This window comes from Pempheris klunzingeri, chromosome 5, assembly GCF_042242105.1.
Source record: "Pempheris klunzingeri isolate RE-2024b chromosome 5, fPemKlu1.hap1, whole genome shotgun sequence".
In the NCBI taxonomy this organism is placed as follows: Eukaryota; Metazoa; Chordata; class Actinopteri; order Acropomatiformes; family Pempheridae; genus Pempheris; species Pempheris klunzingeri.
In genome coordinates this window covers 11,734,389-11,756,912 of record NC_092016.1, presented here as the reverse complement: position 1 = coordinate 11,756,912, position 22,524 = coordinate 11,734,389, and the positions used below count along the sequence as shown (strand labels likewise).

At 39.4% G+C, this 22,524-nt stretch overlaps 2 protein-coding genes across 2 annotated transcripts; both read left to right on the top strand.

Annotated features, from left to right (window-relative positions):
- Nucleotides 1-175: 175 nt before the first annotated feature.
- Nucleotides 176-10,018, top strand: pias1b (protein inhibitor of activated STAT, 1b). The gene is made up of 14 exons (XM_070830956.1): nucleotides 176-220; nucleotides 2,202-2,622; nucleotides 2,823-2,907; nucleotides 3,121-3,168; nucleotides 4,056-4,146; nucleotides 4,234-4,368; nucleotides 4,497-4,602; nucleotides 5,113-5,186; nucleotides 5,523-5,683; nucleotides 6,158-6,291; nucleotides 6,380-6,557; nucleotides 6,685-6,824; nucleotides 7,889-7,926; nucleotides 8,013-10,018. The coding sequence occupies exons 1-14, from the start codon at nucleotides 176-178 to the stop codon at nucleotides 8,349-8,351; spliced, it is 1,995 nt and encodes a 664-aa protein (XP_070687057.1). The 3' UTR covers nucleotides 8,352-10,018.
- An 803-nt stretch (nucleotides 10,019-10,821) lies between these two features.
- On the top strand, nucleotides 10,822-16,860 carry morf4l1 (mortality factor 4 like 1). The gene is made up of 12 exons (XM_070830719.1): nucleotides 10,822-10,933; nucleotides 11,796-11,842; nucleotides 11,935-12,002; nucleotides 12,096-12,182; nucleotides 12,569-12,646; nucleotides 12,774-12,799; nucleotides 12,990-13,081; nucleotides 13,319-13,420; nucleotides 13,571-13,659; nucleotides 14,004-14,176; nucleotides 16,243-16,327; nucleotides 16,408-16,860. Exons 1-12 carry the CDS (start codon nucleotides 10,894-10,896, stop codon nucleotides 16,490-16,492), a joined length of 972 nt encoding a protein of 323 aa, XP_070686820.1. The 5' UTR covers nucleotides 10,822-10,893; the 3' UTR covers nucleotides 16,493-16,860.
- Nucleotides 16,861-22,524: the final 5,664 nt, after the last annotated feature.

Sequence of the window (22,524 nt, the reverse complement as noted above, 5' to 3'; positions counted from 1 at the left end):
GACATGAGCAGGCTGCACCCCAGAGGGTCCCATATAAAAATCTGCACAGCACACACTGTGTGAAAAAGACGTCTATGGTGGTTTTCTGCGTTGCGGTAGCGCCCCCTGCTGTCTGCGGCCAAGAAGCGACAGACAGTTTTGAATTTGCTCTGTCCCCTGAGGATGGCTGCTGCGCATGCGCACCCAATGTAACAAGATGGCGGAGAGTGCGGAACTGAAGGTAAAGCGAGTCCCTACATTAGCTTGACAATTAGACGTTTCACACAGCGAGATTTGCATTTTAAATCGTACCACCATTGTCTCTTGACAGTAGAGACAAGAGGAGGGCTGTTATCAAAGCATATAATATAAAATAACCGCAGAGCAGTGGGGAGCAGAGAAACTGTTAGCTGACTGGCTAGCTCGTTAGCATTAGCTTTGTTATTGTTGCCGACGTTCCTGTGCTCACCTGCACATAAGGCCAGATATCGCTTTTAGTCGCATATGAAAACCACATTTATGTCAACATTTTGAAACCGGAGACACTTTAGATTTAGCCACCTGACACTAGCAGTAGTTCACCGGGCGGACCGCAATGTCTACTTGGAAAAAATGGGCTCTGTCTATTCCCTGGAAGCCAAGCGCAGTTTAGCTTCCATTAGCGTTATTTCTGATTAGATGTGATTGTAGTCCACGAAATATAGTCACTATTCTCAGTCTGGGCAGCAATAATGTTACTCAGGTGGGCGATTGCTGTTCAAACACAAGATATAAAGTAGATACTGTATCATTAAGTTTTCTTTCAGTCAGATTTTACTAGCATCTAAGAGACGATGTTAGCTAGTTTATGCTAAATCTAACGGTACACCTTCTCTTCCCACCTTCTGCTCTCTTAATGTTGGTAATTACCTTTTAATTGACAGAAAACTCAAGATACTATTGTGAAACACGTTCGTTTTGATCTGCTCCCCTCCTAAACCAATCTCTCCACTTTTGACACTTCTCACTGTATTATTTGTGTGTGTACACATTTGAATGTTGTACAGTTTCAAGAGCATCTAACTGATACTAGTCAAACTTTAGCTAAACTATTTATCGGATCTAAATGTACCACTTGATATCTGATGGTATGAGCCAACATTTCAAGCCTCATGAAGATGTTTACAGGTAATGAAATATGGTACTGAAATATATACCTTCGTAGGTCCACATTGAATGCTAATTGGGTTCGTCAATTAACATGCAGATGACCGTGACTGATTATAAAAGTGGATTATAAATGTATATGCACTTCATAAATGCAAGGTGTCCTTTTACAACCATTATTAAGTGTTTCATTTGTGTGTGCTGCCCTTTCCCACCCTTAAAAGGTATTCACAGGAAGTCACCATAAATACAGTGACCATAAGCACATGAATAGCTGTGCAGTATAATGTGACCTAATACATTGGTGTTACAAGAAACACAACCTTATGTTTTAGCTTCCTCTTTGTCACACAGGTGTTGTTCCAGTCCTGTGGTATTTTTTAATGTCTGCAGTGTTGCTTTATTTGACCGTATTACAATGTTGGATGTGTTTTATTTTGTTGAGAATTTAAAAAAAACAAAAAAAGCCTGTTTCTTTAGATTGTTCTGTGTTGTAAGGAGTTTCCCATCTACAACAAAACTACAGGACTAACATGCAGGCTAACAATATCACAAACAACTCCCTCAGAAAGTAGCAGAGTTGAGTTAACACCTCTCTGACACTGTCAAGAAAAAGGCTCTGGCGTACTAAATTTCATTATTTTCTACAGATGCATGTGGTGCATGTGGTGAAGCTTTATGGATTTCAATTTTAAAAAAAGTAGATTGCTCATCACAAATGTGCGGTTTCTGCTTCTAGCCAAAGGGCTGTCTCTGCCAAAATGATCTCATGGCTGTGTTTGTATACTGTATGATGAAGCTCATGACTGATGAAGGTCTTAATGTTGGTCTGTTATTGAGATGCTAACCAGATAAAGTCACATTTCAGAAATTAAAATGTCATGGGTGTGGGCAGTTTGTGATCTAGTGAAGAATATTAATGATTTAAAGAAAATGAATCAGACATACTTTAACAATAATGTTTTAGACTACGAAAAATTAGGTGGGGAAACTTGTTTATTACATCAGAACAGAAAAATGTGTTTTCCAGGGTGTAATAGACAGTTTTTTTTATCCCATTCTTCATTTTTCAACAGCAAATGGTCATGAGCCTTCGAGTTTCGGAGCTCCAAGTTTTGTTGGGGTATGCAGGAAGGAATAAGCACGGACGCAAACACGAACTTTTGACCAAATCCCTCCACCTACTCAAGGCTGGTTGCAGTCCTGCAGTGCAGATGAAGATCAAAGAGCTCTATAGACGCCGCTTTCCAACCAAAATGGTTTCGCCTGTGGACCTGGCTCTGCCTGGTGTCCACTCTGCCTCCAGCCTCGCCCAGCTGGGATTTGACAGCCACGGTTCCCCGTCACCTCTGCTGCCTGTTTCTTTACTGGGGCCTAAGCATGAGCTGAGTCTGCCTCACCTCCCCTCCGCCCTGCATCCTGTACACCCCGATGTCAAGCTCCAGAGATTGCCGTTCTACGACGTGCTGGACGAGCTCATTAAGCCAACCAGCCTGGGTGAGTCCGTCACTTCCTGCTCAGCTGTGTGTAGTGATAACACACTCCCTGACGCACATACTGATGTAGCATCATGACCACTGATATCTGAACCATGACTCGTCAAAACCATGCTCTGTAAAAATTCAGTATGAGTTAATAATAATTCTGTTGGTTTCCCCTCTGACTGTCATTCTGTGTTGCTGACTTCTTTTTCGTAGCCTCAGACAACAGTCAACGGTTCCAGGAAGCATGTTATGCCTTCGCACTAACACCACAGCAAGTCCAACAGATCAGCAGCTCCATGTAAGTGAGAAAGCTCCCTGGTGCAGTCCTCAGCTGTGAGAGAGATGAGAGGGAAGAAGAACTAATACTGTGAAAACTAACAAACTGTTTGTCACTTTACTGTTTCCATGAAAGCAGGCCAGCTTAACAGCAAGCGATGACAGTAAACCGAGTCATTAAATTGTGTTAAATTCTTTTGACCAGCCTGACCTGACTTCTTGTTCAATTCCTTAGGGACATATCTGGGACCAAATGTGACTTTGCTGTTCAAGTCCAGTTAAGGTATGTCAAATACCTTCCGAGCATTAAAATGTTCTACGTGATTCAAGATATATATTTGCATTAAGTGAATACTGGCTCTTTGTTTAGCTTCTCAGTTTTGAAGCAGCCAGAAATAGCCATGCCTCTTGAATTGTTCTTGTCATTTCAGATCATCTTTAGTCTTAAAATGTATCTGCATGTTATAGAATCCTTTTAGTGGTCAAGTGTGGCTGTTAAATTCAGACTGAAGAAGTTAAAACCTTCTCCTGAGTTTTAATTTAACTTAAAAGTTATTTATTAGCTCACAGTTGTAAATTGATAGGTTAGATCAAGATGAATTACCAGGAGTACACATTCTGAATAGTGGATGAAGGATGCAGGGGTCTCTTGTTAGCACAAACTTTTAATTCACAATAAAAGCATGTGGGTGCATTTTACAGGAAACGACCAGTATTAGCAAAACTTGGATTCAAAGCTACGGTGTAATTTTCACCAGTAAGCTTCAAATTAGTGTGCAGTTAAATCCCAGGTGTAACGTTTTTGACAGCTTACTAGCAAACAAGCATAGGTGCCTCTATCTCCTCAAGTAAAACCCTCACATAAAACATCTTTCACTGTGTTGGCATTGTTTTACTTAAGATAGAATACCTAATGAAATAAGAAAACATGCCGCTTTTCTTAGATGCATAATTAAATATTTACTGTATGGATGAATGCCATCCTTTTAAGAAGTGCTCTCCTATATCATAGATGGAGATGGCTGCACTTGACACAACTGAAATGGTAAAATAAGCAAGCAAGCCAACCTTTTTGTGAAAGTGGCAACTTAACAGAAACAAATTGCTTTTGACATTTGTCCCACAAGATTCGAGCTCACCATTTCTGTAATTTATTTTCTTCATTTCTAGATTTTGTTTATCAGAGACAAGCTGTCCCCAAGAGGATCATTTCCCTCCTAATCTGTGTGTGAAGGTGAACGGCAAACCCTGTAATCTCCCGGTGAGTCCAGACAGTTAGTTTGTCTTTTCAAATTTTCTGTGTATCACACCAGCAGTTATAGAGAATCAAAGTCACTGATGTTTGCAGGGATATCTTCCTCCAACCAAAAATGGAGTTGAACCAAAAAGGCCCAGTCGCCCCATCAACATAACCTCTCTTGTTCGACTGTCCACCACAGTCCCCAACACAATTGTGGTGTCATGGACTTCAGAAATTGGGAGGGTAAGGAGATCCATGTCAAGCTTTATGAATCAGGTGTCATAGGCCTTTCAAACGGATGATTTAGAGAGGACTTTAGTCGCCTCAATGTGACCTTGTTTTGCTCATTATTTTCATTTTCATTTTGGTAGAGTTTTTCCATGGCTGTTTATTTGGTAAGACAGCAGTCGTCTGCAGTGTTGTTGCAAAGACTACGGGCCAAAGGAATCAGAAACCCTGACCACTCAAGAGCTCTGAGTAAGTTGCCACCTTTCATTTTGTAGTAAGAACATAGAACATGTGTTGCCTCTACATCTGTGTGGAAGTAGGAAATGAGAAAGACTATCACATGAATTAAGTTCTTTCATATCGTGATTCTTGTGTATTTTTCTGGCCTGTTTGACCTCGTAGTCACAGCAACTTGGAAGTCCCGGAAACTAAATTTAGGACCTAAAAAAAAAAAAGGAACTTAGTTCTGCAAAGTTCCTCTGCCCCTTTGAAAAGGACCATTTGTTGTTCCACTGCAGCTCTTTGCATGCACATAGAACACTTACATGTTTCTCCATCTCATTTAAAGTAGTTTATGGAGCTCTATTATAACCCCAGCATTTGTTTTTTTCTTTACGTTGTATTTTGTATGCAGTTATCATGGATTAAACCTGAGGGAATTTGGGGTTTTATTAAACAAATCAACACATTGAGCACTTAATTAAACAGTCGTAATTCTTGTATTAAATCTTAACGTTTTTTGTTTTTTCTTTCTCACAGTCAAAGAGAAATTAACAGCTGATCCAGAGAGTGAGATCGCCACCACCAGTCTACGAGTCTCTCTTCTGTGTCCTGTAAATACCTCACTATACTACTTAATTTAAAAAAAAACCTTTGTTTTTGTAGTTAGTTGGGAGAATTAAACCCATTAGCTCACAGGATATCTGCAGAACCAGTTAGTCAGTTAGCCTCTCAGCAGATCAACAAGAAATAATTTAAAAATTCTATTTACATAGTGATTTTTAAGTTTCCAAGAGAGAGTAGAGAGACAAGTGCTTCTCCATGTACTGTATACTAAATGAAAACACAGTTGCTTTGTCCTCAAGAGTTCTGTCATTATGAACCTAACTGGTGCAGTATTTAAAGAGAGGTGACACTTATTTTGAGTCTTTTCTATTTTTGTGTTAAAGCTGGGGAAGATGAGGCTGACAATCCCTTGCAGAGCGCTGACATGCTCTCACCTTCAGTGCTTCGATGCTACACTTTATATCCAAATGAATGAGAAGAAGCCGACCTGGGTGTGTCCAGTCTGTGACAAGAAGGCACCATATGAGCACCTCATTATTGACGGGTGAGCACGATGGTTCATCTAATGCTAGGCAGTATATAATGGTTCTACTCTGATGCTTTTGTTTTCAGCATCTAAAGTATGCAACAAACTGCAGATATTTGTAGCCTTAAAGCAGAAATGTGTGTTGAGGCTATGTCACGCAGCGTTGTCCTGCAATAAAATTGAACCTACCTCAATAAAATGTGATGTCACACAGGATAAGTATACAACTTATCTGGTGACATTTATTTATTTTAGAAGGAGCCTAAAATAATTGCTGCTGTGGAAATTTTAGCGAGAGAATCCTTCTTCATGGTATTATTAAACCACTGTGTAGTGTTTAGGTGTCTGATGAGCCTTCAAACTCTTGGATCTGTTTTTTGTTATAGAGGAGCTGTTTGTTCTGAATGCCTGAAAAGGAATTTCCCAAATATAATCAATTTTAAGGGGTGATGAAGTACTAATGCGAAGTACTAACTCATTCTGTTTTCACAGGTTGTTCATGGAAATCTTGAATAGCTGTTCTGACTGTGATGAAATCCAGTTCAAAGAAGATGGAAACTGGTCCCCCATGAGGTCAAAAAAAGAGGTGCAGGAGGTGTCTGCTTCCTTCAATGGTGTAGACAGCGGTATGTACTTGAACATTTGATTATCTTTAAGTGTACTTTTCATTGTGATTGTGAGCACAGCCTGAATTAGCTGTTTGTGCTTCTGTAGATTTGTCTCGGACAGAAGCACATGAGCAAAAGCGGGGATCATCCAATGATAACTGCAAGAAAGTTGATGTGATAGACCTGACACTGGATAGCTCCTCCGAGGATGAGCTAGACGATGAGCCGCCTCCTAAGAGGGCCTGTCCCTCGCTGTCTCCTGTCTCTCCACCTCCAAACAAGGGGTGAGTCTTCAAACCACAAGCAGAAAACAAGATCACCATGAACACATTTATTTTGGGGGTCTTCGTGCTCAGCTCTGTGGTTTTACTTCCCCTGTGACTAACCTGATGTTGTGTTGTCTCCCCTCAGAGTACTGAACCTACACAGCCAGGCCTCACCTGTGACCAGAGCTCCCAGTATGCCCCCTGTGGAGACCAGCTACATTCCTCCCCCTCCACCTCTTATCCAGGACTATCGCCACTATTACCACACAACAAGTGACCTGCCAGGTAGACCTGTCACTCACCTTAAAGGATAGATTCTTAATACAATAATCACATGCCCATATGTATATTGCAAACGTTGGCGATCACAGTAATCATTTATTCTGTCCACACAGACTGTGAAGCAGAATGTCTATAGTGCAGCTACACTGTAAGAAATGAGAGACAAAATCCACTGAATCCATTTGTTGAGAAAGACATTTTGGAGTTAATATGATGCTTTAGCAGCCTGAGTTAGCTGAATCATTTGGCTATCTTTCAAATTTATAGTCTCTAGTTTCCTCCTCAAAATGATCACACGGTGAAGGATTATATCCTGATAGTTGATGGTAGACTTGTTGCAGGGACAAAACACTAGAAATAAACCAACAAATCACATCCTACCAGGATCAAGATGCACTTGTGATTTTTCTAATTCAGTGTGCTGGAGCCTCATGTTGTCTTAAGCAGAGTTTTAGGATGTAAACGGAGCTGTCCCCAGTGTCAGACAGCTGCACCCCCAGCACCAAAGAACTTCTGTTATTATTTGATGTCTTACTTGGATTTGAGGGATAATCATGCTCTGTATTTTTGATGCACATTGCCTGTAATTTGGGGCTTCTGGGTGATGTAAACAGATGTATAATGTTGCTAAGAAGTCAGTTAGCTGTGGGCTACACCTTGAGCCCCCTTTTTAACCTATTTGGTTACATTTTGGCAAATTGGCACCAATAAAAGGAAATTAGCTATTGGCTGTTCGTGTTTGCAGTTTAAAGGGAAGATGGACAGACAATTATCACTGGACTACTTACTGCTGAAAACTTTTATTCCTGATGGACATCAGAGATAATGATATCCTCGAAAAATGAATCGAAAAAGTGTGTATAACTAGTCATGAGGAGGAGTCTCTTCCTCCATGCTCCTCCTTCAACTCTCCTACGCCCCCCAACACCACCGCACTGCAGTTTGTGTAGTCACATTAGGAAGGGAACACGTCACAGCAGGTCTGGACAGGAGGAATGATTACAGCGACGCATCATTCTCTCAATGTTGAATCAGTTTTTATAGTAAATATCGTTATTTTCTTACAGATCTAAATTTCTTCTCCTTCCTCCAAGGCGACAATCAGGTATATTTACTCACACACCTGACCTTTGGCATAGTATGTCTATGTTTGGTTGTTGTGTTAATGGTCACTCTCCTCTGTCCTCATAGCATTACAACATGGTGATGGCTGCCGCAGCAGCGGCGTCAGCCTCAGAGGACTCCGACCTGCTCCTCAACCGTTTCCTGCCCTACGGTTCTTCTCAGATGTTACGGGAGCAGCCAGGCACCCCGGCCAGCAGCTCGCTGGCGGCCACCAACGGCGGCAGCAACAGTGGCAGCACCAGTAGTTTGGTGTCGTCCAGCAGTCTGCGGGACCGTGACAAAGACAGAGAGCGAGACAGAGACAGGGACAGCCACACCATCTCAGGATTGTCGAGGTCCTCGGTGGAAGCTGCAGCAGCGGCAGCCATTTATGGCTCCATATCTGACGTTATTTCTCTTGACTAGATCCACACAGAACTAAAAGACAAGGGAGACCTCCAGAACGGGAGATCTTTGTAAATAAGGAAGAAGAAGATGAAAGAATACAGTGCTATGTACAGAGAGGAAAATCTATTTTCAATTTTACTTATCATATGTATATAAACTTAGGACGCTTCTTGTCCGGTGAGTTACTTCAGTTGATATTTTTCTGTGAATACTGAAGACTTTTTCACACCTCTTTATGTGGTCCTTTGATTATATTGTACCTTTTGTACCTGGTTTTTACAGTTTTGTTTCGATATTCCATGTCAATGGCATTATTTCAGTATAATGTTGCGTGCACAGAACCCAATAAGGTGACACCTTATGGAACATGATATTTAGAATATAAAGAAAAAGGGCATTGTTATTGATGTACAAAAGGCAGGTCACAGCAAAACAGAAAAATGTGTGACACTTTCTTTATTTTCTAAATGGAATAATTTCTGTCAAAAATGTTTTGACAGCAGAAAGATCTGGCCATTATTGCCATCACTGTAGATTTTTCTATAAGACATTCATGCTGTGGTCATATTATTTTTAAGGAATTATTTATGATGTAAGTTATGTTGGATGTATGCTGTTTTTTAAAGAAGCATTCCCTATGCCTCTAGGAACTGTTGCCACTAGAATTGCAAAAGCAAAGCTAGATCCTTCTGTTGTCATAACTGCACTCTCAGTCAAATCAAACATGAACAAACAAACTAAACTACAATGTGTAGTTTAGGCTGTACCTGAAATACATATGAACTGGGAGTTGGTATTGTAAGACCGGGCTATTGCAGCGTGTGAACGAATGGCAGTAGCCCAGCAAGCTGCCTTCTGTTGTCACATGACACAATTGGACCTTTATACACAACTAAGATTTGCTATGTATTTTTCTTTTAAAGTCTGTTTTATTTTGCATATTAGACTGAAAAATATACTCAGAAAGCTACAGTGAAGTGGCCAGTCAACATCGACACATTAATGCTCCACTTTCAACACAAGGCTCGTTTCTGGTCCACTTGAGATCATTCTTTTATTGAAAAGCCTGAAAGCTGTTAAATGATTGGAAGTGGATCAATAACATTTCACGGTGTCTTTTTGTTTGATTTTAGCACTTGGTTAATTACATAAAGGCGGTGTGGAGCAGTGAAGCATTCACAGTCGCAGTAAACACTTCAAAAGTAGTTTTCAGCTTTGCACGTGTCTGCGAATTACCTTAATGCTCTTATGTTCGAGCGCTATGCTGTTCCTTTGTGAGGCCACAGGATGCGTAGCCTTTTTGTTCTTAAGTGTATTTACAGCAGCTTTTAAGTTAACTGTGATAGCTTAGTCTTTGAGTGTATCACAACATGCATTTTGGCCCAGAAGTTAAAACCATTGAAGTTATCACAGATGCCTCCCCTCCCTTTATTTTTCTTGACTTGTGCTTACAATTAGGATTATTTATTATCATATATATTTTCAGCATTTGTTTGATTTGTGGATATGCATTGCTGTCATTGTATGTGATATTTCTTTTGTAATTATATAATTAATGCTATTTAAAGATGTCATTGTTGCTTGACATGCATTGTAACATTTTCTGTTTCTGTCCGTTTTACTATCAGATGATGTCAATAACTCAATAGAGGCTTTGATCATTTTGAACCGCTACAAGGTCTACTGTGCTGTTTGATATTTGTAAGAATTAAACAGATATAAGAAAGTGCATCTAAGGAAAGTCCTGATTCAGTTGCATGCGTTCCACTGTTAGTGTGCAGTAAGGACAGCTCATGCTCAGAGAACAGGCATAATATGGCACAGCAGTCCTTTGAGCTACATGCTACATCAGCATGCTAACAGGTCGATGTTCAGCAGGTAGTATGGCCACTTTCATTTAGCATTTAGCTCTAAACATAAAGTCCAGTTGAGGCTAAAGGAAATTACCTGATGATGGTGCTACATCATGGCAGGACATCAATGTCTGTACTAACTTTTATGGATAATAATCCATTTAATATCTGTTGAAACATTTCACTTGAAACCATCAACATCAACCTTGTGGCTGTACTACAGGAAAAGTATGAGGGATCACCAAAGTCAGTAGTACCTCCTCTGTGAACCACAGAGCAAAAAAGATACTTTAAAAGCTTTTTTTTTTTAACTTTGCGATTTCATTTTAAGATTCAATTCACTATTCACTATTATAGACAGAATACAGAAATGCACTAAAATCATTACTTTGCTAATTTACATTATGTAGAAACTATAGTTAATGATTTCACGATTTTATGTTTAGTAAGGAGACCTGTCACTGATTAAAAATTCAGAAAACGACGATTGAAAAAAGAGGTTGAACGCATAAAGAAGACGCACACTTTAAAAAACACGGATATTTCCACTTCCCGCACACTGCGGGCTCTTGTCACTCAGAGGCGCCTCTTCGGTCGCGGTATTTATGCGTCATCGCGCCGCTTATGACGTTTTTAGAGAGCGGCGCCGTTTCAGACTGGAATGGGAGCTAGCGATTTTCCCGATATTTTGATAGTTTAATCCGTGAATGGCGCCGAAACAGGACCCGAAACCTAAATTTCAAGAAGGTAACAAGTTGTCTATCTTTATTTCTGATATATCTATGGTGTCGGTAGGTGCTGAAGAAGTCAGAAAGGTCCAAAATGTCAGCTAGCATCATGACCGAAACACTGCCGCCGTCGAACAGCTAGCATTGTTAGCCGTTATTGTTGTTGCACTAAACAAGTTTTGGTCATTTTTCTTACATAATGAGCATTTTTCTTCACGCCATAGTGTAACTTTAGCAGCAACATACCGGCAAAGTCCATGTTTTGAATTTTAAGCGATGCTGTCATTAGCTAACTAAAAGCAGTAGCTTCGTTCATGCAGTGTTAGCTCATTGACTTCACCGCCCACCTCTCTGTTGTTAGCAGAGACCTAGCTGGCCTGTTTTAAGGCTAACTGCTGCTGTCATATTATATCAGGTTTCCCTGCAGCTCTCTGTCTAAGATACGACATTGCATTGTATGAATTGAAAACACTTTAGTGGTGTTTTTTTGGTGCCAATAATGGGAACATTATTTTTGCACTGTTGTATTATTCAAGCTCTGATCAATGAAGACAGTATTAGTCAGTGCCTATTTATTTGTGTAAAAAGTTGCACAGTATCTTAAACTTTGTAATTGAGTAGGCTCAGCCCTTCTCTTCATACATAAAGTCAAGCCTGTTTTATATGTTAAACTCTTGACTTTAGTCAGACTCTAGTTCTTATGTGATCTGAGTCCTTCCTGTGTGACAAACTCATTTATAAGCCTTCATCAGTTTATTGTTCTTAGTCATCAGAATGAGATCAGTGTTAGTTGCGTCTGTGAGTTTAGTCAATTTTACTATTGAATTTTTGTTTAACTTGGACTCCTCATGTTGATTTTAATTGGCCTACACTCTGTTCAGGTGAAAGAGTGCTGTGTTTTCATGGGCCATTGCTCTACGAAGCTAAGGTAGGCTGCCTTAGTTCACCTCTGATCATATGTTCTTCTTCTGTGTGCCTGATGCATAAAAAAATTTGACAGTGAATTATTTCTCTTTGCAGTGTGTTAAGATAAACATCAAGGACAAACAAATCAAATACTTTATTCATTACAGTGGCTGGAATAAGAAGTAAGTTTTTGTTTCAAGTAAACCAACTTTTTAAGATTTGTTCAATTAAAAACTGCTCGGGTTCCTGATTTCTTTTTCTCTTTTATACTCCAGCTGGGACGAATGGGTTCCTGAAAGCAGAGTGCTTAAGTATGTGGACAGTAATCTGCAGAAACAGAAAGAGCTTCAGAGGGCCAATCAGTAAGTGCATTAGTTTTTACTTAATTTAGTGTTTACAGATCCCATTACAGTTGTTTTTTATTACAAAGATCCATGGAGAGTGCAAATCAAGACAAAGTACAGTCATCATCTAATTTTAGTAAAACATGGTGTTGCACACAGTATATAACATTTTAATGTTCAAAATAAAGACCTAATGTTTTGCAGCACACTAGGACACACAGAACAGTGCAATATGTAAAGGGGAATTAACAGCATTACAGAAACAAAAACATACACCTCATACAGATTAGGTTTGCAAAACATGCTGCCTAATAATCCCACTGCAGTCTATGTCCTGAGATCTTCTGTATTTATTATGAATGTTGTATTGAATTATCAAACTTATTTATTTTTTTGTAATTCAGAGACCATTATGTAGAAGGAAGAATGAGGGGTGCTGCACCGAATAAGAAGATACCTGCTGCACCGCAGAAAAATGATGTGTGAGTGCAACTCATTAGTCATTCTACCTGCTGTGATGTCTCCTGTGAAACTGTTTTAGATGTGTTAAACCTATTAATGATTTTTTTTTTTAATTCGTAACATGTATTTTTATTTTTTCTGCTATAGGAAAACCAAAAAGAACAAACAAAAGCGTAAGTAGAACATGCTGTGTATGTACACAGTTGGGTTAAAATTCATCAACTCTTGCACAAGAATGTTTTCCATCATCATTAAAAGTGTAAATTATCCAGAAATAAGTGTAAATTAGTCACAGCAGGGTATTACAATAACTTAAGCTTTTATGCCTTTCATTAATTAACAATTATGTTTCTGTCCGTGCAGCTCCTGGTGCAGGAGAAGGGACTAGTTCAGGAGGAGACCCAACCCACCCTCCACGAAAGAAGAGGGCACGTGTTGACCCAACAGTTGAAAGTGTGAGTTCATAAATCTTCTAAGATACTTTTAGTCACGATTTTCCTGTTCTGGTGGGGTTTTTAATTTTGTCATTTTATGTCAAATAATACCAAGTAAATAATGGTAATAATACCATTATTTGATTTAAACTCAAATTCATGAAGTATTTCTGTGGTTTGAATTACATTCACAATGTAGAAATTGTGCTAAAACGCTTCCTCCTGGCTGATGTCTTAAATCTGTTCCCGTGTGCCCAGGAGGAGACCTTCATAAATCGAGTGGAGGTCAAAGTAAAAATACCTGAAGAGCTAAAACCATGGCTTGTGGATGACTGGGACCTGATTACAAGGCAAAAACAGGTTAGTAACCAGTGACTTTAGAACTTTGTTAAACCATTGTCACAGCATTTTATAGAATAATAGTCTCGCCTGTAATTACTGTATTTGCTGCAACATCTCCAAAGTTATTTACCTGTGTTTCTTTTTGTCCCGTTTGTTTTATGTCCTCAGCTTTTCCACTTACCTGCCAAAAAGAACGTTGACGCAGTGCTTGAAGATTATGCAAACTACAAGAAATCAAGAGGAAACTCTGACAGCAAGTAAAAATACACATTGTCACTTGTCATGTTCTCTGATGTTTTTTCACATTTAGCTGTTGTAGAAATGCAGACAATGTTAAAACGTGACTTGATTATTTATTTATTCATTTCAAAGCTCAGTCTGTCACCATGTCAAGTAGAGCTTCATTGTCCTTTCAACCATATACAGCACAGTACACTGTAGAGACGAAATGACGTCCTCCCTGGACCACATGCCCCAACACAGACAGCAGCACATTCAAATAGACAGTCTGAACAGTCTATAGATGCAAATAGACTGAAAGTGCAGCATAGATATGTACTTCGATCATAGAGATGTAACCTGCTTTTCCTCCTCTGCTCAGGGAGTTTGCTGTGAACGAGGTGGTTGCTGGTATCCGGGAATATTTTAACGTCATGCTGGGAACTCAACTTCTGTACAAATTTGAGAGGCCGCAGTACGCAGACATCCTGGCTAACCACCCAGATACGTCTATGTCTCAGATCTACGGCGCCCCTCACCTACTCAGACTCTTTGGTAAAAACATTTGCTCAACATAACTCTGCTGTATTTATTTTAGAAACAAGCAGCTTTAATGCAGTAAAGCTTAACACATCTGTATCTGCCAAGAAAGAACTGAAGACAGTTGTTAAGTAGTCCCAGTAGTAGAATTACCAAAATAAGGTATCTAACTTTGTTTTGTACAGTATGAAAAGTGGCATATTGTAGGATTGTATTATTGGTATTAGTCATAAAAAGTAAATGTAAAACCCAACTGATACATCAGCAGGGCAAGTCGACATTAGCTCACAGATCATTTACGGGGGTTGGAGCCAAACATAAACACCCAGTCCCCAAACCAAAGTCCTGAATTAAAGTGAAATAATTTTTTACTACCAAAAAGATGAATTTGTGATAGCAAACTTAAGGAATATAGTTGCGGGTGAATTTAGGCTAAAACAACAAACAAAAAGACAAGACAGGATTTTGTGAAACCCTTTCCAACTGGATCACCCAGAATCCAGTCTGTCTAAAAGAGATACTCTAGGCTGACAATCAAAGATCCTTACCTTACCATAGCACCTTTTTAGAAATATTGTTCATCAGCAATAAAATATTTAAACTGTCACTCAGAAACTGCACACACACTAACTAAGGCTGCAAATATGCAGTGAAAGAGTGAAGTGAAGAGGAACTGATGATTACTGCTAACTACTTTTTCCATTAATCCTAAATTAACCATGAAAAACAAGGATGATTTAAAAAAATAAATAAATAAAAAAGCAAATGGATTGTCCAATGTTAAAATGCAATATTCCTATAAACGCTAATTAAATATTTATAACCCAATTAAATGCTTAAACTCTGAGGATTGGATGAGAGTTGAAATTTCAACAGTCATTAAGACTTTAAACCTTTTTGAAATTGGACAAAATCTCACAATGCTAGACTGAATAAATGCCAATGGTCCAATCAGCAATAGACCCCTCAGTCTGATCCCCCTGAATCCTGTCAGGCCAAAACAGACGCTTGTGCTTGAGGTGGACAGTCAGAGATCCTTACAGTGACAGAGCACACACTGTCACATGAAGACAGCCACACAAAACACAGGAAAAAAACTAGACGCAGGTTAGAAAATACGGCCAAGGCAATAACACGGATATATATATATATTTCTGTCCTCAATTTCCTGTTTATTACAGACGTGTCTGAGCTAATCAGAGCCCCTTGACTCACTCATTGTCTTGCCTCTTTTGATAAAAGTCTAGTGCTTATGGAAAATGGTGTTTGTTAGTCTGCTTATAAACAGAAATATTTAAAAAAGCAATGATATTAGATCTTTTTTCAAACTAGCATCCTTAACCCGACATTTGAAGTGTGCCACTGTGCATTCTTTGGAGAATGGCTCAGTTTCAAGGCTGTTTTTTGTTGTTATTACCAACTTTACAAATCTCAGTGGCATCTGAAAGAGGTTTTCTCGTGGAAAAGGACCCAAAGTTCCAGTTTGAGTTCAGCTCTCTATATCATTTATCGGATCTTTGGAACTCTAAAATATCAGTATTGGTGTTGTTGAGAACAGGTTCGGCTCTGGTAAGAAGAAGAAGAAATGCAGCCAAAAATGTAGCTCCTCATCTATTAAAGATGTTTATCATATTTGTGATTAGAAAACCCTTAAAAAAAAAAAAAAAGACACAATATTTGGAAATTCATTGTGGCTACCAAGAGAAGAACACACAATTGTGTCTTAGATATTAAAAACTGTGATATTCCAGCCATGAAAGCAGTTTTCTAACTTATTGTATTCTCCTCTTGACATATGAAACGAACCACTCTTAAAAGCTGCATCAAGTAGAACTGCACACAGCTATTAAGAGTGCAGCCTGTTTCCTTTAACTACCTTTTTGTATAGATCAGCATTCATCTGCGTCTGCCACGTTGACCCTCGTTCTGTGCTGTTTTTAAACACTTGAATTTCCTCGTTGTGGGGATATGAAAAGTGGAAATATTGAAGTATGTCTAGTATTATGCTCTTGTAATATAAGTGCAGCTGAGGTCAGAGGCCATGGTGTGTGTAAAATTCTGCCTTTGTCTGGTTTTCAAAGTGAGAATCGGAGCCATGCTGGCGTACACTCCCTTGGATGAGAAGAGCCTTGCTCTGCTGCTCAGTTATCTACAAGACTTCCTCAAGTGAGTATCAAATACTGTTAATAAGCCTCCTATTGATTCATCTGCAGCAGAATATTAATTAAACTGTTGCTCCGTTCCAGGTATCTTGTGAAGAACTCTGCATCGCTCTTCAATGCAAGTGACTATGAAGTTGCCCCTCCAGAGTACCACCGCAAGGCAGTTTAAGGTTTTTTTATTTCAGGATCTGAAGCCTTTGTGTGTTGAAGACGGCATTTTTTTACCCTGTTGAAAGGATGTGATTTCACATAAAGCCTTCGGAGAGCGGATTGTGCAACACCTGTTGATTATTAAGGAAGAATCACAGCAAGATGTCACACTAATCCCTGGACAAATTCATTTTCTTTCATGTGGAAAGCTGCAGAGTACGCTCTTCCTGTATTGGTATGTTTTTGAGTACCACTTTTTAGTTTCTATGATACTTGTTTCGTCCCGTGTTTACCAAGATCTTTTGAAAAGGAATTTCATCATGATTTTTTTTTTTTGGTTCAGATGCTGGCTAAATTTGTCTTGTAGGCTGTCATCATTTTCTAATAAAAGTCTTTCATTCTCAAGATGATGGTTCGTCTTTCGTTTCGTTTTTTTTTTAGCTAATATAAGATGGTCGCAGCAGGGTAGAATTTGTTGGCCTTATTGTCTATTTTCTTATATTAGGGCTTATATAGGGTTAGCGCTCTAAGAAACTTTAAGTTAATCCACAGTAAAATATTTAAACTCACTCAGAAACTGCACACACACTAATTAAGGCTGCAAATGTGCAGTGGAAGAGTGAAGTGAAGAGGAACTGATGATTACTGCTTACTACGTGCTGGCCTTTTCATTCATCCTAAACTAAATATGAAAAACAAGAAAAATGCAAATTGATTGTCCAATGTTAAAATGCAGAATTCCTATAAATTCCGATTAAATATTTATAATCCCAAACGATTAAAATATGATGAGAATTAGATCATTTAGATCAGTCATTAAGCCTTTAAACCTTTTGAATATTGATTAATTGAGAATCTCAAAATGTTAAATTTATTACAAACCAATTAAACGGTTGAAACATAATCATAATTGGACCAACTGCTTTAATAGTTCAGTATAAGTGAATGTAATCAGTAGTAAATTAGTAAAATTACAGTTAGTCCCCATCCTAACCCTTACACACAGTTTTTACCAGTTACTATTTGTCTCGGGGCACACAAAGACAAACATGGTCCCCAGTTAAAGGTGTAGAATGACCACAAAGGGATTAAAAGACAGTCTGACACAGTACAAACATACAAATAATTAACTGATTATCCTTTTATCTGTGCATATTTATCATACTCACTAGTGTAAAGATTCTGCCACACATATTTTATAGATATTTAGTCTTCAGTTACACATAAACCCTTTACACTAATTCTAATACACACACAAGCTGGTCTTAAAATGCTCAGAATGAATGTTTAGAGATACAAATTTACATTCATCTTTCCACTTTAACACATACAGAAGTAAGTGATCATCAGGTGCTTGTAAGGCCCTGCATGCCTTCACAGGTGTTTTCAATCTGTGGTTGATCAGACCTCTGCTCAGGTGGAAGCTGAGTGGAGGTAAAACTATCTGAACAACGGTGCTAACGGCGTGTATTGTCCCACCATAACAGACACAAGAAAGAGTGCTGCCTGCTCTGCCACATAAAGAGGACACAGCATCAGCTCTGCTTGCAGGTTACTGGATGTTTTGTTTTTGTATTGTTACACTGTAAAAAGTTTTAATTTGCTCAGAATTGATAACAACTTATTTGTACTTAATGCAGACAGTCGGAAGTCTGTCTATTAGTTAGATCTCAGCCATAGTCAAAAAGTCTATCTTTGTAAAAGTGGCCGCTGATGTTAAAGGCGGCTGTCTTTATTATTATTATATCTTTACAAGGCGGGGCACCTCTACTCATAAACTGCATGAAAGATCTATTTATACGATATACATCTAACCCTCACCATAACCTTAAGACTAACCTTAACCTCCATCCCAAATCTTGCAAGAGTTTCACAAATCTAAACCTATCTTCTAAATGAACCGTCTAATCGGGCAACTTGAGCAAAAACAAATTAACAGGTGTTTTAGTTGAGCAGTTTTCTTCTTGTTCATCCACTCTGTCATAGCTCTGCTGGGATAAACACGTACCTGATTAGTCTCTCAAACTGAGCTCATGTCCCCTCTCTGTCCGGTCTGTTTAGTGAACACAGGATGTTTGAATAGCACCCACACAGGACTGCAGCCTGCTTTACTTCAGCTAATTGTGGTTTAGTGAGAGCAGCCAAGAATTCATCCTTTTCCCAAAAAAATGACTTATGTATAACTTATGACTTACTTACCATGAATTGAACATGTGGTCTTAATTTAAGCACTTAAAATAAACCGTTCTTGTGCCTGCCCTGCAGTTCTGCCTCAAAGCTTTTATGACTCCACTTAAAAAATAATTTCAAGCAAAGTGGTGAATGTGATCAAACTCTGCGGTTACATAGACACCTGTGAGCTTTTTCTCTTATATTGGCTGAGATGATTTTCCCTGCTCGGATTGTGTGGATTCACCAAACCTCTCCTGCTGCCAGTGGTGGAATAACATCCCGGTGATTGAAAGCATGTGGTGCAGTCAGTATTTTGCTTAGGAGAGAAATGTAACAGACTATTGAACCCAGGCCAGAGCCCCTTCATGCCCTCGCCTCTCTGCACTTAAATATGTTCAGCAGAATCTCCTCCAGCCGGCTTCTTTTCCACTGTTGTGACTTAGTTGACATGAAAAAGAGAAGCTAAATATTAGTTTCAGTCTGATTTGTGGTCTCATCGGTGTCAGCTGCTTGCAGTTGTTATGGCAAGAACAATTCAGACCGTTTCAAGAGGAATTTCTTTAATCCAATTTCCCCTCGCCTTAATCACGACCATATGGAGTGTGTTCTCAGATCACAGCGCCCTGATGGCTTTTAACAGCCCATCAGAAAGACTGACACGCAGACAGGACTCCCCTGCAGATCCGTTCAGGGAGACACTTCGGTGCCTGCTCCTTTCTTGGCTCCATTTACTGCTGCGATTAACACTTTGCACTGAGCATTTCAGGCAGGGTCGCCTAGAGGCTTCCCTCTGGTGTGAGGGCTTTCATGTGATCCTGGTGACACGGTGCCTTAGTGCTGTCATTACCCCACAGATGAGAGACACATATGCATGATAGAGCTACGGCTAATAAGGCTGGTTCAGGTCTGAGTGATGGTTTCAGCAGGTTTTCCTTCACGTGTGTCATGTTCTGGTCTGCAAACCACAAGACACACTTCAGACAGGTCTGCGGGAAAGCACTTGGATCGCGGATCAGTAATGTCCTGAGTTCAACGCCCTTTGGGGATGATCACAGACAGGATTTAACAGAATATTTTAGCATCTGTCTGTGGTTCTGATTTATACATTAGAGCAAATAAGCTTTTGCTCTTTTACGTGTCAGTATAAAAAAGAAAATGTACATTTTCTCAGGTACGGGGCTTAAATGCAGTTCTGTTTTATGCTATTTTATACTTCTACTCCATATAGTGTAATGTTGTACTTTTAACCCAGCTGCATTTTTTTATCTAATCTGATGCTTTGCAGATGAAACCAACGGTATAAAATAGTTTTAAAAGAACAACCAAATAGGATTAATAAACTTCTTGCGCAGTAACTAGAAATAAGAGTAGATATTACGTAACAACAGTATCATCATTCATTTTACAGTCGTGTTTCTGTCCACCCAGAGAATGTAAGTTCAATATTCACTCTCTTATAGCTCCGTTTTTTGGTCTCTACCAACTCCTGAGGGAAATCTCCCTGTTCACCAGCTTGTCTCTAACTGTGTCTGACATTTGATGTTGGCTGTTGAGCAGGTAGTGTGCAGCTGCAGCCACAAACAACTCAGTGAGAGAGAGCACATTTGAAAGGTTTTCACACTGGCATTTGATGCATTAATATATTATAATGATTATCTGTTATGGCTTTGGTAAGAGATCTCAATACCTTTTCCACTATTGGTCAAACTGCTTGATTTGATGTAATGTTGTATTGGAGCCACTAGGCGGCAGGAATTCACAGAAGAACTCCAATGCTGGGCTGTCTGGCATCTCTGTTACAAATTTGAGTCCTATGGTTCTCAGTGTACTGTGGTACTTTTGTGGGATGCTGGAGGTTTTCATTGCTGTCACTGACACTGTTGGTTACTTTGATTTTTCTTTTTTTTTCCAAAGAAACTTTTCTTGTAACAGGAGCACATAAGAGAGAGCCACTCCAATAAAAAGATTGTCATCTAATCCTTCTCGGTCTTCCAGCATCTTTTGACCATGAGCTCGAGACAAACTCCAGCATGGAGAGCCTTCCTCCCGTCAGAGAACAAATGCTGACTGATGAGAGCCATTTGTGCTCTATATGATTCCCCCAGAGCGTATCCATCTGCTTCAGGCTCTCTGAGGTGAAAAACCGTCAGTGTTTAATGTGGTTGTGAATGTTTCCCCAGACTAGGAGTTAGTGGTAGACTAATTACACAGTGGGCACGCAGCCTCAGTAGCACGCTGCTGCCAGAGCCTTGTGTGACTGTATGTCATTAGTATTGGAAAAGTGCACTCGCCACAAAGGGTTGCGGTCACTCTGAGCCATTAAAACATGAAAGAACATACCCCGCTCTTCTGGAGAAAGAATTTGCAAGACATAAACAGCCTGTAAAATGGAAAACTGCATCTGTGTCCATTTGTTTTTCTGAAAGCGGGCCAGATTCGGTCATTCTTACTGAAATTCTTTCCAATAACAGAAAGCTGTCCAAATAGAGGGGAAGGACTGTTTGATTCATCTGTTTGCAATGCGGCATAGTAGCGGTTTTGTGCACAGGACCTCGACTCAGTGGGAGACAGGCTGCAGAGCATGTTGGGGCCTTTAGTCAATCCACACTTTGGGTTTATCGTGTGTGTGTGATGAACCCTTCAGGAACCACCCATGAGCAGTGGTGGGATATGACTAAATATATTTACTCAAGTACTGTATGTAAGTACAGTTTTGATGCACTTGCTTGAGTATTTACATTATAATCTTTATTTCTACTTGTCTTCATTTTAGAAGCAAATACCATTTATTCCACTTAATTCATTAATTTTTCAGCTGTAGTATTTTTACATTGACTACTAGTATTACTACTTTTATACCAATCTGAAAGCTTCATGTGATTAAGAGTCTGGCCTGAACTGTAAAAGGTTGTTTCTTCTCTTTCAGGGACTGTTTTTGCTTTTCCCTGCTGACAAAGAAATTAATGACTAGAATCAGTAACCTGCTTAATATGTAGTTCATTCATAAAAAATTATTTGACAGTATCATACAAAGAATTCTTTGTCCATAATTCAAGAAACTGAGGAAACGTTAGGGTATGTTGGGGCTCCACTTGTAATAGAGTATTATCACACTGTGATGATACTGACTACATCTGATCAAAGCGTAATTTCGAAGGAAATGGCCTGAAATGTAGAGCAGTGGATCCCAACCTTTATGTCCTTTTGACCCGTTAAAACAAAGCCACATCTTGAAACCCTCTTCATTGGTCTAAAATTATGTCCACTTTAACCAGATCCGTGTTTTATTTGAATATTTCTTCCATGGTTTTAAGTAAAATTCTCTGGCGGATGAGAGTCAGGGAATCATCAGAAGTTATTTCAATCATCCTGAGGGGAACATGAATATTTCTAACCCTAACCCTAACCCTAATTTCACGATGATCCATCCAACATTTGTTGACACATTTTGCTGAAAGATACCAAATTTCAGCCTTGTGACGGCCCTAAAGGAGCTGTGAATGTCACCATAATCCCTCCAATAGTTGTTGAGATATTTCAGTTTGAACCAAACTGACCAACACTGGCATCTCTACAGCCAGACCACTGAAATGACTAAACACCACAAAGATCAGAGGAAAGTTTGTGTAGCAGAATTTTTTTTTTTTTTCTGATTTCATCATCTATTTTCATTATAATTATGTGGAGGCCTCACAACCAATCCCTTGCGGGGGTTCAGACCCCCAGACTGGGAGACAGTGTGGACACCACTGAGTGTGAAAGACCTGGGACCTCAGCCAGCTAGTGCTGGTGTCCGAGTGCACGTGAGCCTGACAATGAAATAGTTAAATGTTCCTTTAATCATCAGGCACCTCGCTGTTATTAGACATCACCTTGCCA